General features: G+C 40.2%; 1 protein-coding gene across 4 annotated transcripts; it reads left to right on the forward strand.

Moving 5' to 3' along the window:
- Window positions 1-4288: 4288 nt before the first annotated feature.
- On the forward strand, window positions 4289-7616 carry LOC107777784 (putative polygalacturonase). Of its 4 annotated transcripts, none has more exons than XM_016597924.2 (6): window positions 4289-4467; window positions 5356-5706; window positions 6174-6294; window positions 6402-6576; window positions 6658-6728; window positions 6833-7616. In XM_016597924.2, exons 1-6 carry the CDS (start codon window positions 4432-4434, stop codon window positions 7537-7539), a joined length of 1461 nt encoding a protein of 486 aa, XP_016453410.1. In that variant the 5' UTR covers window positions 4289-4431; the 3' UTR covers window positions 7540-7616. The 4 variants fall into 4 exon arrangements, with proteins under 4 accessions (XP_016453410.1, XP_075083760.1, XP_075083761.1 ...); XM_075227659.1 differs by lacking the exon at window positions 4289-4467 and adding an exon at window positions 4534-4786; XM_075227660.1 differs by lacking the exon at window positions 4289-4467 and adding an exon at window positions 4534-4755.
- The last annotated feature ends 8625 nt before the right edge of the window (window positions 7617-16241 follow it).

Consider the following 16241-nt stretch of genomic DNA (forward strand, 5'->3'; position numbering starts at 1 on the left):
GGTATAATATGCTGGAATTTCATAATATGCTCGAGTTCCAACATAATATGATGGAGTTTATGCGCGGGAACTCCATAATCTAGTATATTATGCTGGAACTTTTCGTGTTGCAGCAAAATAGCGATTATTTTTTAATGACTTTGCGAACACTGACTATTTTTCAATTACCGGCCAGAAAATTAGCTATCCCATGCTATTTTCACGGTCACATGCTAACCATTTCTGGCCATAATAAAGACACTTGATCACCTCAACAACTCTGTCCATTGACACAACATCGTCAAGTACTCGACCTAAGACGTTAGAGTACATTATTCTTGCCTTTGCTTAGTGACCTCTCTTATTATGGAATCATGTAAAATTCTACTTCAGTGTTATCATACAGCAAATCAAGTATTTTGGGAACTTGGTTGAGAATATCAAGAGCACCACATGGATTGTAATATTGTAGTTCGTATATTCTTATTAGGAATACTTTATAAGCAAGCGGTTCTATGTCATGGTGTTTTCATGGCGGGTATTATACTGTTTATAAATATAGACGGAGCCAGAATTTAAAATTTATAAGTTCGAGATTCTAGTTCGTTTATGTTAGTGTGTTCTAAATTAATAATTTATACATATTCAATAAATTTTTTAAGACAAATTTATAGTTTAGACCAAAGTTACTGGATTCGGCCGAACCCGCAAATCCTATACTAGATTCGCCCCTATTTATTAAATGTTTTTATGGGACATTAGTTTGGTCAGCCAAAAACCAAAACAAGCACTCGTGAAGAAGTGGGCACTTTTGAGGATAAAGAGGAGGGCCACTAATGGCCAATGGGCTACTGAAAATACTATCATCATGTAAAATATTGTTTTATTTTACTATAATAAATAGCATATGAAAGGCAACAGAATCTTGTGTGTGGCTGTGAATGGAATTGAAGTATAAGCAAAAATACGCAACCATAAAGCAGAAAAGATTTATGGTCCTCCATCTCTTCTAGTTTCTGCGCATGCAAAGTGTAATCATAATATTAATACCGTCACTAGGATTGAACCACTCTAATATGGGGAGTTTTTTTTTTACTCGAAATATATAGCATTTTTTGTTATGTGCTCAAGGACTAAACTAAAAGAGAACCTTTTTTGGCTAATGAAATCTTGATCTAGCGATTAACAAGATAAGAGGAAATAGCTAATTACTGTAGTAATTCCATCAAAACTATGTGAGTGTGTGTACCTAACCTTAATAGACATTCTCCTTACTAATATGTGTTAGAGGGTGATGATTCCATGGTATAAAGTATTGATTATACACTTGTTCATTAGTTGTGTAAAGATTTTCAAAGGGATCTAATAATATCACTAAGGCTACTCATATATACGATGCAAAAGCGGCGAGGATGTAGCAAAAATTGGGGTTTCCTAGAGTAAAATTACATCAATTGCACCTCGGTGTCACAGAACCGTTTTTCTGAGGGTTCTGTGAGGGCAGCGAAGTTAGCCTGACTACTACTTAGCTTCAGCCCTAAACAATAAACATCACAATTATGCTGAAGTGATGACAATCACATGGAACAAGCAAGAAAGCTTATGAAAGAAAGACTAGGATTTGGGAGGCAAGTGCCCTTTTTTGTTGTATTATCAAATATCTGCTGATTACAAAGAATGAGTCTAAAGCCTATTTATAAAAATTAAAATGGCTATATAAAGGGGGTGGTTGGCAGGGCTGGCAAGGCTATCCAGCAGCCTAGTGCATTCCAGCTTGGAAAGCTGCCTGGTGCATTCCAGCATGGCAAAGCTAGAAAGGCAGCCTACAAGGATCCTGCTATCTACCATGGCCCAGAATGTCAAAGATGCTCTCCCACTTTCGGCTGCTTGTCCCTTGGTCTGCTGACTTTCTGCCAAAGGTGCCTTTTGATGGCATCTCATGATTTCTGTGAGGCTCCAAGTGTTTTTCCACTGATGGCTGTCCAAGATTTGGGCTCGGGCAAGCCACGCCGTCACACCTGCCACCAAGTCGTATTTAATGATCTACCTTGAGGGGAAACCTCAAGGGCCTGCCTGGATGACTCAAAGGAGTGTCTTAGGTATCCATACGAGTTAGGGAACTCTATGGACGACGCGACACCTTCGGGCTAGCGTTGGGCACCAAAGTGGCATTGGAGGCTCGATGTGTGGGACGGCCTGCCCCGCGGGCTGCCAAAATGTTGGAAGAGACCTCCGTGCCGATTGGATACTTGATGCACCTATCTTAGGGGCATCATGTGTCGACCTGTGAGCATGGCTTGGGTTCAACCATGCGAGCAAGGGTCCGTTGGCCTACACATGCAGTTGTGGGGCGACACTGTACTAGACGGGATGGAAGTGTGTCGCGAGTGCTATGTATGGGCATGGCACGAAAGATGCGCATGACAATGGCCAAGGACTAAAGGTTGCCTTACTTGGGCGAAGCACAAGCCGGTTGCGGATGCACTAGGCGAGTGTCAAGCTTGAGGATTGGGTTGTGAACGCGAGAACGATGCTCAGTCTTAGGCGAAAGACAAGACATGTCCTAAGCCAACCCCAAGGCGCGCATGGATTATGATTCTGAAACGAGAAGCGCCACGACATGTCTAGGGCCAAGTGCCTAGACATGCTACGAGCGGCACAAGTTGGAGCATGCCTTCCAGACAGGCTTCACCACAGGCACATGATCGTGCTTGAAAATTTAGGAAAGGAGATAGGCTGTCCTGCAGCGAGGGGAACTGCAGGCGCCGCACGGGCAATTCGGTGCCGCTGGCGAGCGTAAGGAAACGGGCCCATGACATCAGTCCCATATTATTTTTTATTGTCTATATGATTCTCAATATCCTGCTCTATTCATATTCATTGCAAAATATATTTGGTGTTTCTTTCATCAATAATCCGGATCTCGTCAGGTTTTATTCGATTTTTTGTGGATTGGATGACGGAAAATCAGCAAGCGCATCCCAGTTCGATACGTTTACTTTCCCTTTCTCACTCTTCATTACTACGGACCCTCTGCCATCCATTACAGGAGAGCGCATGGGCGAAGCTATGTTGACCATCATTCGCTAAAAAATTATACTACGTATAAGGTAAAATATTACTTATTATTGATTAAAAATAGGTTTTGAACACCCTTGCATAGCCCACTGACAAAGGTTGTTCAAAATTTGAACACCCTTATTAAATTTTCTGGTTTCGCCACTGGCAGAGCGGTCTCATAATTGCCAGCGGAAAAGCATAACAATGGGGTTGAATGCAACTCTACGAAAACTCTTCTTCTGCTGCGTAGCCGCGCTAACAGGTGCTATGAGTCCACTGTTCCACGCATTTAACCAGCTCGTGTAAAGACGCGGATATTTTCCATGCTGCGTTTCTCTCCCATCCGTTCCCTGGTGATGAAAAAGAATTGTTTAAATTTTTTTTAGAAGAGCATTTTCTATTTGGTGCTATTTGTGTAATATTATAAAGAATAAAAAAAAAATAAAAAAGTACTAAGAAAAAACCTTAAGATATGATAGCCAAAAAGGAACGCCCGTGAAGTGGGTCGGCAATAGTGAGGTAAAGGGTCACGAGACTGAATTATGGGGAAATCCCTTCTACTAAAAGCCAACACAAATGGGACCCCCACCAACTACTTTCCAACTGAAACGGCCAAGCACGAACCCACCCCCCCAACCCACCACTAAAAAGTGCACACTACTGATATTGAAAGGTAGTCACAGACCCACAGTTTCTTTCACCCCTCTTTGACCCTCCTTTGCCCCTTTTGTTGCTATACCGCCTAAGAGTTTGATGGAATGATTGGAATATAACTATTTTTGCTAGAAATCTCGGGTTACAACTTTGATAATAAAAAAATATTTCTTAGTAGGAAATATTGACACCACTCACATTTGGATTAGTCGAATTAGTAAGCTTCGACCAAAAAAATAATGTTATCATGTGTATACACTTAATAACCTACATTTTGGCTTGGTCTATAAACCATTCCTCAAGGCCTACTACAAACGAGGATTGACATCACTAAGATGTACTAAAACATAAACAGAGGACTTAATTGTTATTTAAAGAGTACGCTTAACTTCATCAAGAAAGTTGTTTAGACTATAATAGTAACGATAAATTAAGTAATCAACTTCTAATTGATGAGTTCAATTTTTCGATGTCAAGGCTATTCCAGTAATCGATGATGTTTTAACTTGTTATATGTATGTAAAGCAAATAAAACAAAAACAAAAAACGGAAAAAAGGTGAAGAAAATTGTCCACTTCAGAGAATCATTTACCTCAATCCAAATATGTCACTGATTCAGAGTCTGAGACAAAAACGTTGCAGCAGTTCAGTTACAAAACTTTGTCTATATAATAGACCTATTTACATATTTGCATATTATACCACCAAACCAATTCCATACCATATTTCCACCAAGCAATGCATTCATTTCATAGAATCCCATTGCCATCTCAGGTAAGTGACATTCACACTATCTACTCTTTATTTCTCTTCTGTAGTTCAGTGTAGTGCCACAATAAACTAGAACCAAAACAAATGTTCATTCTTTCTTTACCAACTTTTATAACAAATGCTGCTTTAAAAAGAAAAAATTTCCCTTGAAAGTATGTCTTTTCTTCTTTAACATTGTGAAACATGTTCTAGAGCTGAGTTCTTGCTCTCTTCTTGCAAAGAGCAATTTTGACCGTCAAGGAACGTAGTGGAATTGATGGGATCCTCCACCCTCAACTAGAGTTCTATCGGGTTCGAGCCTTAAAGAATGAAAAAACTCCTAGTAGGAGCCTTCGCTTTAGTAGGCCCTACACAACGCAAACTCGAATTAGTCGTCTAGTGGTTTTCGGAGTCAAGACTCAAGAAACATGACCTTAAAATTTTTTCTTTTTTGTGGTTCATCTTTTAAAAGTGTTGAATGAGGGACTTGGTGTAACTGATAAAGTTGCTGCCATATAACCAGGCGGTCACGCGTTCGGGTCATGCAAACAGTCTCTTGCAGAAATGCAGGGTAAGACTGCGTACAATAGACCCTTGTGGTCCGACCAGAGGCAGATGCAGTGTACTACCTATGGGTTCAACTGAACCCATAACTTTCGACGCGGAGTAAAAATTTGTATTTAAAAATTCATTAAAATTGCAAAAATAGTATATATGAACCCATAACTTTAAAAATATAATGGGTTCAATGTTAAAAACCTTAAAATTGAACCCATAAGATTTAAATCCTGGATCCGCCTCTGGGTCCGACCCTTCCCCGGATCCCACGCAGAGCGGGAGCTTAGTGTACCGGACTGTCCTTTTTATCTTTTAAAAGTATTTTTTCATAAGTGTGTTCTTGCTATGTTGCAGATGGAAAAGACAAGTTGGTTGCTAGTAGTGATATTAGTGGTGGTGCTTTTAGGAGGAGCAGAGGGAAGAAAATCAAGAATTCTTGATGAGTCTTCTTCTTATGAGTTAGAGTACAAAGCAATAAGTTGTAGAGCACACAGTGCATCTATAAAAGATTTTGGAGGAGTTGGAGATGGAAAAACACTCAACACAAAAGCATTTCAAGAAGCAGTGAATCAGTTGAGCCAATATGCATCAGATGGTGGATCACAACTTATAGTACCTGCTGGTCAATGGCTCACTGGTAGCTTCAATCTTACTAGTCATTTCACTCTCTTCCTTCAAAAAGATGCTGTTCTTCTTGCTTCTCAGGTACTCCCATTTTTTTTTTAAAGTTCAGTTTCACCTTTTCAGTCCATTTCACTTTATGAGTTTATTAAAAGTTTTTTCTTTCTGTCTTGAAAGATACAAAAAGATATATTATGATGTATAGAAATGAAATAGACCTGAATAATGGATATAGATGATTTTTTTACTCCAATTAATTTAAATTAAGGCGTAATTGATTGATTGATTGATATAGTACGTAGCTTTAGTACTGGTCTAAATAGTCTTGGGGAAAAGACCTTTTTTTATTAAATCTTGAACATACCTATCAAAAATTTTGACTTCGCTCAATCAGGGGCAGAGTTTCAGCCGCTGAAGAATGGTCAGTGATCATGAAAAATTATGTTGTCTATATAGGTCAAAGTTACTTTAAATCCCTGGCGCCACTGGTGTTAATGTCAAAAACTAAATTTGTACTAGCTGTTATTGACTGTATAACTGAATTGGTCCAGGAAATAAATGAATGGGCAGTTATAGACCCATTACCATCATATGGTCACGGGAGAGATGCAGCAGGTGGAAGGTACATCAGTCTCTTATTTGGCACTAACCTTACTGATGTTATCATCACAGGTAAACTAGCATTCTACCAACAGTTATACAATTTTTATATACCTTTTATTTCTCAATGTATATACACTTCATAAAAATACTGATTCTTTTTTCTATACATGATTTAGGTGAGAATGGGACAATAGATGGGCAGGGTGCCCTTTGGTGGCAGAAATTCCACAGCAAAAAACTAAAATACACAAGACCTTACCTGATTGAACTTATGCATTCTGATAATATTCAAATATCAAATCTAACCCTTGTCAACTCTCCATCTTGGAATATCCATCCTGTTTATAGCAGGTGATTTTACTTGGCCAAAATCTTCATTCTTTCAATTACACTAAAGTTTATCAAGAATCTTTGGTTATTGTGAAATTTCAGCAATATCATTATCCAAGGCATCACTATTTTAGCTCCTGTAAAATCTCCAAACACTGATGGGATCAATCCAGGTTTGCTTTTCCTTTTATTCCTTTTTTCCTATATGTATTTTAATTAGAAAAAGCTCATGGTATATTGACCGATTTTCGACTTTCTTTTTCTTGGTTCTTTACAGATTCTTGCACAAACATAAGACTTGAAGATAATTACATTGTGTCTGGAGATGATTGTGTTGCAGTTAAAAGTGGTTGGGATGAATATGGTATAAAATATGGAATGCCAACAAGTCAATTGATTATCAGGCGCCTCACTTGTATTTCGCCTTATAGTGCTGCAATAGCACTAGGAAGTGAAATGTCAGGTGGGATTCAAGATGTAAGAGCGGAGGACATCACGGCCATCAACACGGAATCAGGGGTGAGGATCAAGACTGCTGTTGGCCGAGGCGGTTTTGTCAAAGATGTATATGTCAAAGGGATGACACTTCACACAATGAAATGGGTATTTTGGATGACTGGAAACTATGGATCACATGCTGACACTCATTGGGATCCTAATGCATTGCCTGAGATAAAAAGGATTAATTACCGCGATGTGGTGGCTGAGAACGTGTCGATGGCTGCTCGGCTAGAGGGAATTTCCGGGGATCCGTTCACTGGAATCTGCATGTCCAATGTGACAATAAGTATGGCAAAGAAGGCCAAGAAGTATCCTTGGACTTGCACTGATATTGAAGGAATTACCAGTGGTGTGCAGCCTACACCTTGTCAGTTGTTGCCTGATCAAGGCCCAGAGAAGAGCGAAATGTGTAATTTTCCTACAGAGAGTTTACCTATTGATAACATAGAGATGCAAAGATGTTCCTATATATTGAATTACTAATAAGCTCTTCCAAATGTATCAGCAGTATAAGTGTAATAAACTATATGAAATATTAGTGCTTTCACCTTCAATGTAAACCCCGGAGCGTCCAGCAAAATGTGCATAAACAACAACTACTATTACTACTGCCCCTCAAATTCAAATGACTTTGGGTTGGCAATATGAATCCTACCAATATTATGCAAAATTAGATAAAATAAGAAGTATTAGAAGTACGCTATATTTTCTATTGCATAAATCTTTAACATGACTAGAAGACTTTTATCCAGCAAAATGTGCATATCTTACTAAATTTCCAAGGGTTTTATGTGATGCTAGAGCAGCTTCATTAAAAAGAAGCCAAATTAATATACTTAATAAAAAAAATTGACAATTAACCTAACACAACACCAAAAGTTTCAGCAAAATGTGCATATCTTACTAAATTTCCAAGGTTTTTATGTGATGCTAGAGCAGCTTCATTAATAAGAAGCCAAATTAATATACTTAATAATAAAAAATTGACAATTAACCTAACACAACCCCAAAAGTTTGCTGAGGTGAGTATTGCTCAAGATAATATAAGGAGCCTAATATTTAATCCCACAAGCGATGTGAGAAACTAAACATCCCCCCCCCCCCCCAATACACCCAAGATTGGGACATCTAGAGCGTGAACAATGTTTGACCAAAAAATGTAGACCTTCGATTAAACTAATTAATTTTATATAAAAAGGGATGAAACCTAGTTAATAATAATATCTCCAGATTTATAACTAGTCGACTCAAATAAAATCAGACAGTGTTGGCGAAGGATTAAATGCTGCGTACATTCAATGTTTCGAGATCATTAATGATAGAATAATTTCATGTAATAAATAATAATGAATTACATTAACGTAAATAAGGAGAATGATTCACCCAATATTGAATGGGGTGGATGATTCCTCCTTCTGACAGTGATGAGTGATAGGCAAATATTGTAATATTGGAACTATTCTCGGATCTGATGAAAAAGTGTGGAATAATATATAATTAAATCTTCTAAAAAAGGTATTGTTTGAATCTTTTTTAGAGAGAAAGTCTTCCTCTCAAAAAGTTCTTATTAGCGTAATAATGACGCATGATGACATGACGTCACTCTGAAACGATGTGACCCTAGGTTGCGGCTCACGGAAGTCCACGTTTCCATCCCGTACGAAGCGCTACTACTCAACCTGCTCGCATAAAACTTCTCAACCCTAACTATCAGAGTCCGCTCATCAAGGTCGCTCAGGGTCGACATTAATAAGCGGAGGGACTAACTGTATATGTCAAAATTTGCCTCTGTGGGATTTAGCACGGAGCGGTATCGTGGAAAGCGATATGGTCGAGGTCAACTAGTAGATAACGGGGATAGTAGCCGAGCAGTCAATAACGACCGAGGTCGAGTATCAAGGGCAGTGCTAACGATTAGTTTTTGTAATAGGATATTCAAGAGAATATTTCATTGAATATTCTTGGTGTATATACTTTTAGGTTTGATTAGGGTATGTCCCATATAAATAGAAAAGAGATATGGGGAAAGGGCATGTAACATTCTTCGTTTTCCCGATACCCTGTATTGTTTCCCGCGCCTCTGCCGTTTTGATTCTTAAGCTGGGCAATGACGGTTTTCTTCCTCGATATTGATGCCCTAACTCTTATAAATAGGAATACTCAATCCTTCGATTCACTCTTTGCATTCTAAAAATCGGGTTTTCATATCTTCTTCTTCCTTCCTCGATCAAAATCTCTGTTTTCTTGACCTTACTTCATACTACTGCCTTTACTGATTTTGGTGGCTCCTGCTACTCTTGACTCTTCTGCGTTTACACCTTCTCTATTCAAAAACCAAAATAGTTAATGTGTCTTCCAGTTCTGGGGGAGGGGGAGGGGGAGGGGTAGGGGACTTGACCCTGTTCCTTTGGCAGTGTGCATGCCTCTCCATGATGGTGGGGCTGTCATTGTTGCAGAAGATGAAAGCTTTCATATGGTGGAGGAAATAATTCCCCGTAATGAGAAGGCTAGAACTGACTTCTCAAAGCTGCCCGAGGATGACCCTGATGTCGTAGAGTCTGAGATGGATGTGGTTGCCCTTACTAATTTCAGGGCGAAGTTCAAAATTCCAGTCCACATCGATCTGGTCCCGGCTGGACGCGATGTGGTGCAGATTCATCGCCCTGGATATTGCGCAATCTACGCATATCCATTCTATGTGGGCTACTATTTTCCCATTCTCCCATTGGCAGAGGAATTCTGCCCGACTCAGCTTTCTCCTTATATCTACAAGCTCATCCTCATGCTGACGAAGTACGCGGAACTGGCTGGCCGCAAGGTCTCTCTTCGCCACCCGATGCACCTTTTCGTGCTAAGTTTTCATAGAGGGACGATGTTGCACATTTTTCACCGTGGAGACAAAAGCTTGGTAGTGAAGATGGACGATAAAGTAAATCATTGATTCTGGTTTAATTACTTCTATGTCAAGACTGAGAACGTGGTGGCGAACGCAAATGGATTTCCTGAGGCATGAAATTACGCCCGTAAGTATTTTTACTAAGTGCTCATTTTGCTCGTTTTGGTCGTAGTCTAACCATTCTGTCTTTCTCTCATTCAGCCGAGACCGAGGCCCCTCCTTTGGTCGCGGATATTTATGATTAGGTTAGCCAGGTCTTGCCTCACACAATGGGGATTCGTGGGTGGCCGGCCTTTTTCCAAAAGTTCGGGCCCAAGCTTTCAGCGATCGATGAGTTTGTCCGTCCGTACTCATAGATAGTGACTGTTTACATATGCCGTCCTGAGCTTGTGGTCGCGTATTCGTCATGACTTTAAGAGTTGACGTTCTAATCTCTTTTGCAGGCCGAGGATCTTCGAGGAGGCAGAAAGCTCCTGCTCCGGCATTCCGTAAGAGGAAGGCTATTTCTGTTCCTGCTGCTGCGGTGAGACCTGCTCGGTCGTCGACTACTGCGGCGGGTGTTTCCACTTTCCCTATGCGTCATCTAATTGACGAGGGTCAGTGAGGAAGGATCGTCACCGAATGATGATAATTTGCTCCCCCGTAAGAGGCGATCTGTCGATATCGGTGAAGGAGGTTTCCGCGTGGGGAGTTCGGTGATGGAGGGTTTTGTCATCAAAGAAACGACGACCATAGATCTCAGAGTTGATGTCGAGTTGATGGAGGGATGTACGTTGCTCCTAGAGGTCGAAACGGGTTTTGAAGGGTCATCGGCGCGAGTCTGTGACGCCTTATAAGGGGCTAAGACATCGACTTCGTTACCAACCGAGGATCCTTCCTCTCGGGTTAATACCAAGGGAAAAAGTGTTGCACATGCTGATTATAGCCCTGCTGCCTTTGATAAGGTACAACTTGACCTTGTGGCCGTACGCCTCCAGAATTGGGGTTGTGTTGTAGCAGGTTGGGTCTGTACTGCTGGTTTGGTGCTGGTCCCCATTGTTGCCCACCTTGCCTCTGACCTCCAAAATTATTGACATAATTCATGTCTTCTCTGAAGCCCTGGTTGTCATTCTCTCTACTCCACGAGCACACATATGACTAGTTTATGCAAGGAGTGTACAATCCTCCATTTGTTGTATCAATAATGTGCACTTGCTTTGTACCCATCTCATCAATTTTCTTTGTCAGTATTCTCATCTGAGTCATGAGAGTGGCTATGTTCTCTGCATGGGAATTGTTTGGGTCAAGAGCAACAGAATGCACTATTGGTGTAAGTGTCATACCTCTAGTTATCTAGCCTGAATTTTGAGCCATCTTGTCAAGAAGATCTTGCACTCTGTGAATATCTTGCTCAAAAATGCACCCCCAGCTGAAGCATCTACATTGGCCTTCAAACTGTTTGCTAAACCCATGTAGAATCTCTGTCCCAGTATCTGATCTGGAATGCCATGGTGTGGACATTTCACTAGCATACCCTTGAACCTCTACCAGGTTTCTTGCAAGGTCTCAGTTGGTTTCTGCCTGAACTGCAATATCTCATCAATCTTCCTTGCAGTCTTGTTGGGAGGATAAAACTTGTTTAAGAACTGTTTGACTAATTCTTCCCAAGTGGCAATGGAGTTTAAGAGGAGCGAATTCAGCCAAGTTTGAGCCTCTTCAGTCACAGAGAATGGAAACAGTAATAACTTGATGGCTTCAGGAGTCACACTCGACTGTCTTTGGGTCACACATATTGATAGGAAATTCTTCAGATGTTGTTGTGGGTCTTCAATGTATGATCCGGAGAATAGTCCCTTATTTTCCAACAGATGCAGCATGTTGTTGGTGATCTGGAATGTCTCCGCTTTTATCTGAGGTACAGCAATGGCGGTGGCGAGGTTATCAGAAGCTGGTTGTGCCCAATCATAAAGAGCAGCTTCTGGCACAAGAGGTGCCACCACTCCATTGTTTGGGTCAACCCGATTATTCGATTGTTTCCGTTGACATCGTCCACGTTGTCCATTTCCATTTCGAGCGTGTGTTTTTGTTGTAACTGTTTGTTCTTCTTATTGGCTCGATTTAATTCCCTGAATGATTTCTCGGAGTCTAAGAGTCCTTCAAAAATTTCACCAGTCCTCGAATAGCTTCTAGGCATACGCCTGAGTCACAGACGAATTCAAACGTGAGAATTTCAATGGAAAAATTTAAACACTATAAGAAATTGATCTAAACTAAGAATCCTAGCAATTCTTCTAAGTTGTAATAAATAACACCGTTAGTTACCCGAGGGAGCTAACGAGTGTTTTGGAGTCAACATAGAGTGCGAAAGGCCAATCGAAGGTTAGCCCGATCAAAAAGGAGCAAGAAAAGAAAGCGAGACGACCCCTCCAGGTGCGCAGCCTCGAATTGGCCCGCAAACTCAAGGTAGTGAGGCAGTGGAAATTCGTGACCGGATCCGTGGTCAAATCTGTCGCCGCGGACGGGCGGACGAAAGCCAAACACGCAGGGTTAATTATGTAATTTCCTAGGCGACTAACCTAAACTTATATGAAGCCTAAACTCGCCCAGAAGTCAGAGATAGCTGGTTTTAGAAGATTTTAGAGGCAAGAATAAGGGAGAGAAGACGGATAATTTCCTAAGAGTTTTCATCTTCTTCTTCATACTTCTATTTGTTGATTATGAATTATTTTAGTGATTTGTTTTCCATTAGTATGAGTAGCTAAATCTATTATCTAGGGTTGATGGAACCAATTGTTGGATGAAGTCTTGACTCTATTTTGTTATAACTGAGCGGTGTTTGTTCTATGATTGTTCAACTACGTATTGTATTGTGGTTAATTGAAAGGGTCCTTGATTAATCGTGTCTAGTTACCTTGTGTTGCTTGAGAAAGAATACTTGGTTAGATTGTTGTTGAACAACACCAATTTTGGGTAAGTTAAGAGATTAATTACTTGAATTTAAAAGTGGCGTTAGAAATAACGAAGCTTTGGTGGAATAATTCTGAGTTGCATAAATTGGTAACTAGAGTAGTTCGAGAGAATGCTTCTAGTAAATTATCGTAATTGATCGAGAGATAATTACGGTAGCTCGGAACTCATAATCCTCATAGAGTATTACAGCGAGATTATAGCTAAAAAGTTAAGAATTAATCCGGCAATTGGGGAAATAAATAGCCCTAGATCCTTTTACCCTTGAATTCAACTTTAGTCTTGATTATTGCTAATTTTATTGTCATTTTTCCTTAGCTAAATAAACTCCACTAATTATTCATAAAAATCTTGCATCCGGAAATTGTCTGAGCTTATCATTAGCATTATTTAAAGTTGTAGTAAATATGTTAGTTCCTTGTGGAATTCGACTCCGGACTTGAACTGGGTTATATTTGCAGTGACCGCTTATGTCCTTTTTACAAGGCATAGTTGGGCGTGATCAATGACATATGTCTACAAGTCTCTAAGAGTACATACTTATCATAAAGGTCGGGACAGGTCCCTGCCATACCAAATAATACACGTCTAAATCATACTGATCAAAAATCAACTCCAGAGCAAATGGAGCGCACTAACATCTTCCGCTGAGCTGATAGCCTACTTGGAGGACTCTCGATCAGTCTATCGGGACCTGCGGGCATGAAACGTAGCATCCCCAGGCAAAAGGGACGTTAGTACAAATAATGTACTGAGTATGTGAGGAATGAAAATCAATAAATAATAGACATGAGAGAAACATAGAGTAAAAGACTCAACATGTAAGTATGAACAACTCTGTTAATCATTAATATTTACAATGTCATGCATATACGTATAAATGCCATACCATGCTCAGGTATATGCGTTCATATCATCATCAAGCCTCTGAGGGCATCCCATCATATCATCTCGGTCATTGTGGGCAAATCATCAACGTATACTAGCTGATCAGGTGGTAGTGCGTATATAATGCTGTAACTTTTTCCCATATCCCATATACGTATAATATACGCGTATATAACGCAATCTGGTCATGAGTCAATGTTCATATATAAATGAATGAAATGTATATGAAATACGTCAATAAAATTTCTCGGAACGCCATAGGACCATTATGCCTTTGATTAATGTCATGAAATAAACTTTATCAACTTAGATATTTTTGGAGACTCAAGAACTGATGATAGAATAATAAGACACATGGGGAATCAAGAATATAGACACCCCTAGTATTTCTATGAATAGAGTCATTTATGAAAGTTGCGTATTTTGCTCGTTTCATTTGTATCATTTGGACCATGCCAAAAGGAAAGAATGGATAGCCTTAACATACCTGAGTCGGTTCTCTTGATAATTCCTCTAACACAGGTCAATTGCGACAACACGTAACAGCAGATCGAAGTAGGGGGAAATTCGTATGATATTCTTGAGAAAAATTGCACCGTACTCCCTTAGAATTGCAAAATCCCGTTATTATTATGCTAGGAAGTCTCGTATGAATCTCTTGCTGAAGCTATTTACGTTGCTATCAAGATAGATATATATCTTCTTTGAATTTGATCCTAATCTTGTATAACTTTTCTTTGCTGAAGTTCATCTGTCACTTTAGAAAATGCAAGTATCTTCATTTTGTGAATTCAAGAAGTCTTTTGTATTCGTGGGTGTGGCCCCCACACTTTTGATGACTTTGGCCACAAGTTCTCTAATTGTGCCACCAAATTACATGACTTAAGAGTCATTAATTTTGGCTTTAACTAGCTGCCACGTGGGGGGGGGGGGGGGGTAATCTTACCCAAATTCTTTAATTAACTAGGTAATCTCCCATTACCCAATTATTAATCAATTACCCACATAATTAAGAATTATCTCAAATTACTTAAAATACTACTCATTTTTAATACACTTTATACATCTTACTATCATGGTCATGTGGCACCTTGTATGACACTAGTCTATAATTACGGGGTATTATAGCTTGGACCATATTTTATCTCAAAATGACAACCCTCAACGAAACTCCTTTTTTTTGATTCGTTTACCTTCTAACCTTCACGAATTTACTTACCACTTGTTTTGAAATAACATATTACTTATAATCTCCAAATAATCTTGTCCTTGAACTGAGATCAATTATCTTAACGTACAATACTACAGGGTGTAACATCATCGTAATATAATACTGCGGAGCGTAACATCAACGTAATACTGCAGGACATAACAATTTGGTACAAGCTGGAGGGGATAGCCCGCATGGCGTGTATCCAAGGTTGACCTATTATAGCGTTGTACGATGTATCCTGCTCCATGATGTGGAATGTGGTTTCCAGAGTGCCGCCGCCGGCTAGGACGAGAAGTGTAATTTCCCCGGACGTTCATTCAACTGCATTGTTAAAACCTATTAGGGTGATGCAGCGCGTCACTATCTTATCCTCGAGTTTCATTTGTGCAAGTACTCAAGGGTGGACAATGCACGAGCCTTTCCCATCGTCCACCATAATGCGTCTTACATCTGTATCTAATATTCGTAAAGTGATAACAAGGGCATCATAGTGAGGGAAAACCAACTGTGTATCTGACTTATCGAAGATGATACTTTCTTCGAATTCGTCATATCGTTCATGAGTGATTGACCGTTTGAGATTGTGGGTTTTGGTGAAATTTACGTTGTTGATCGAAACATCGTTGTCGCACCCGATGATCATTTGAGTGGTGCGAGTCGGTGAGGGTGGTTTCGGCGATCCCTGGTGTTGTTCACATCCTCGGGCAAAGTTGGTCCTCTCTCGATCGCTCAACAATTCTTTGAGGTGTCTTTGATGAAACATGTTCACGACCCCCTGCCTTAGGGCGATGCAATCCTCAGTATTGTGACCTCGCTCTTGGTGGAACTCGCAGAGGGTGTTTGACTTTCTAGTGCTTGGATCTGACCTCATATTTTGCGGCCACTTTACTTTTGGTCCGAGCTTCTCCAATGCGTAGACTATTTCTAAGGGTGACACACAAAAATTGTGAGTGGACCTTTTTCGTTCCGGTGAGTCCCTGTCCTTGGCATAGATGGGGCCTCTTCGTGGCGGGAGGGGGGGCATGATGGCGCTTCTGACATATGGTTGATGTCTTTCTCGGTTGGATCGTGGAGCTGCAAGATCTCTCCTGGCATCATTTCTTCGATCCTTCCTAGTTTCGGCTTGTACCGAGGTCAATCGATGGGTTGGCCCATTCAGGTTGTCTTCATCTGCACGGACCTCGATACAGTAGGCGTTATGTATTTCATCCCAAGTGGTTGGAGGATATTTCATAAGCCGAC

The sequence above is a fragment of the Nicotiana tabacum genome, chromosome 13, assembly GCF_000715075.1.
Source record: "Nicotiana tabacum cultivar K326 chromosome 13, ASM71507v2, whole genome shotgun sequence".
Classification (NCBI taxonomy): Eukaryota; Viridiplantae; Streptophyta; class Magnoliopsida; order Solanales; family Solanaceae; genus Nicotiana; species Nicotiana tabacum.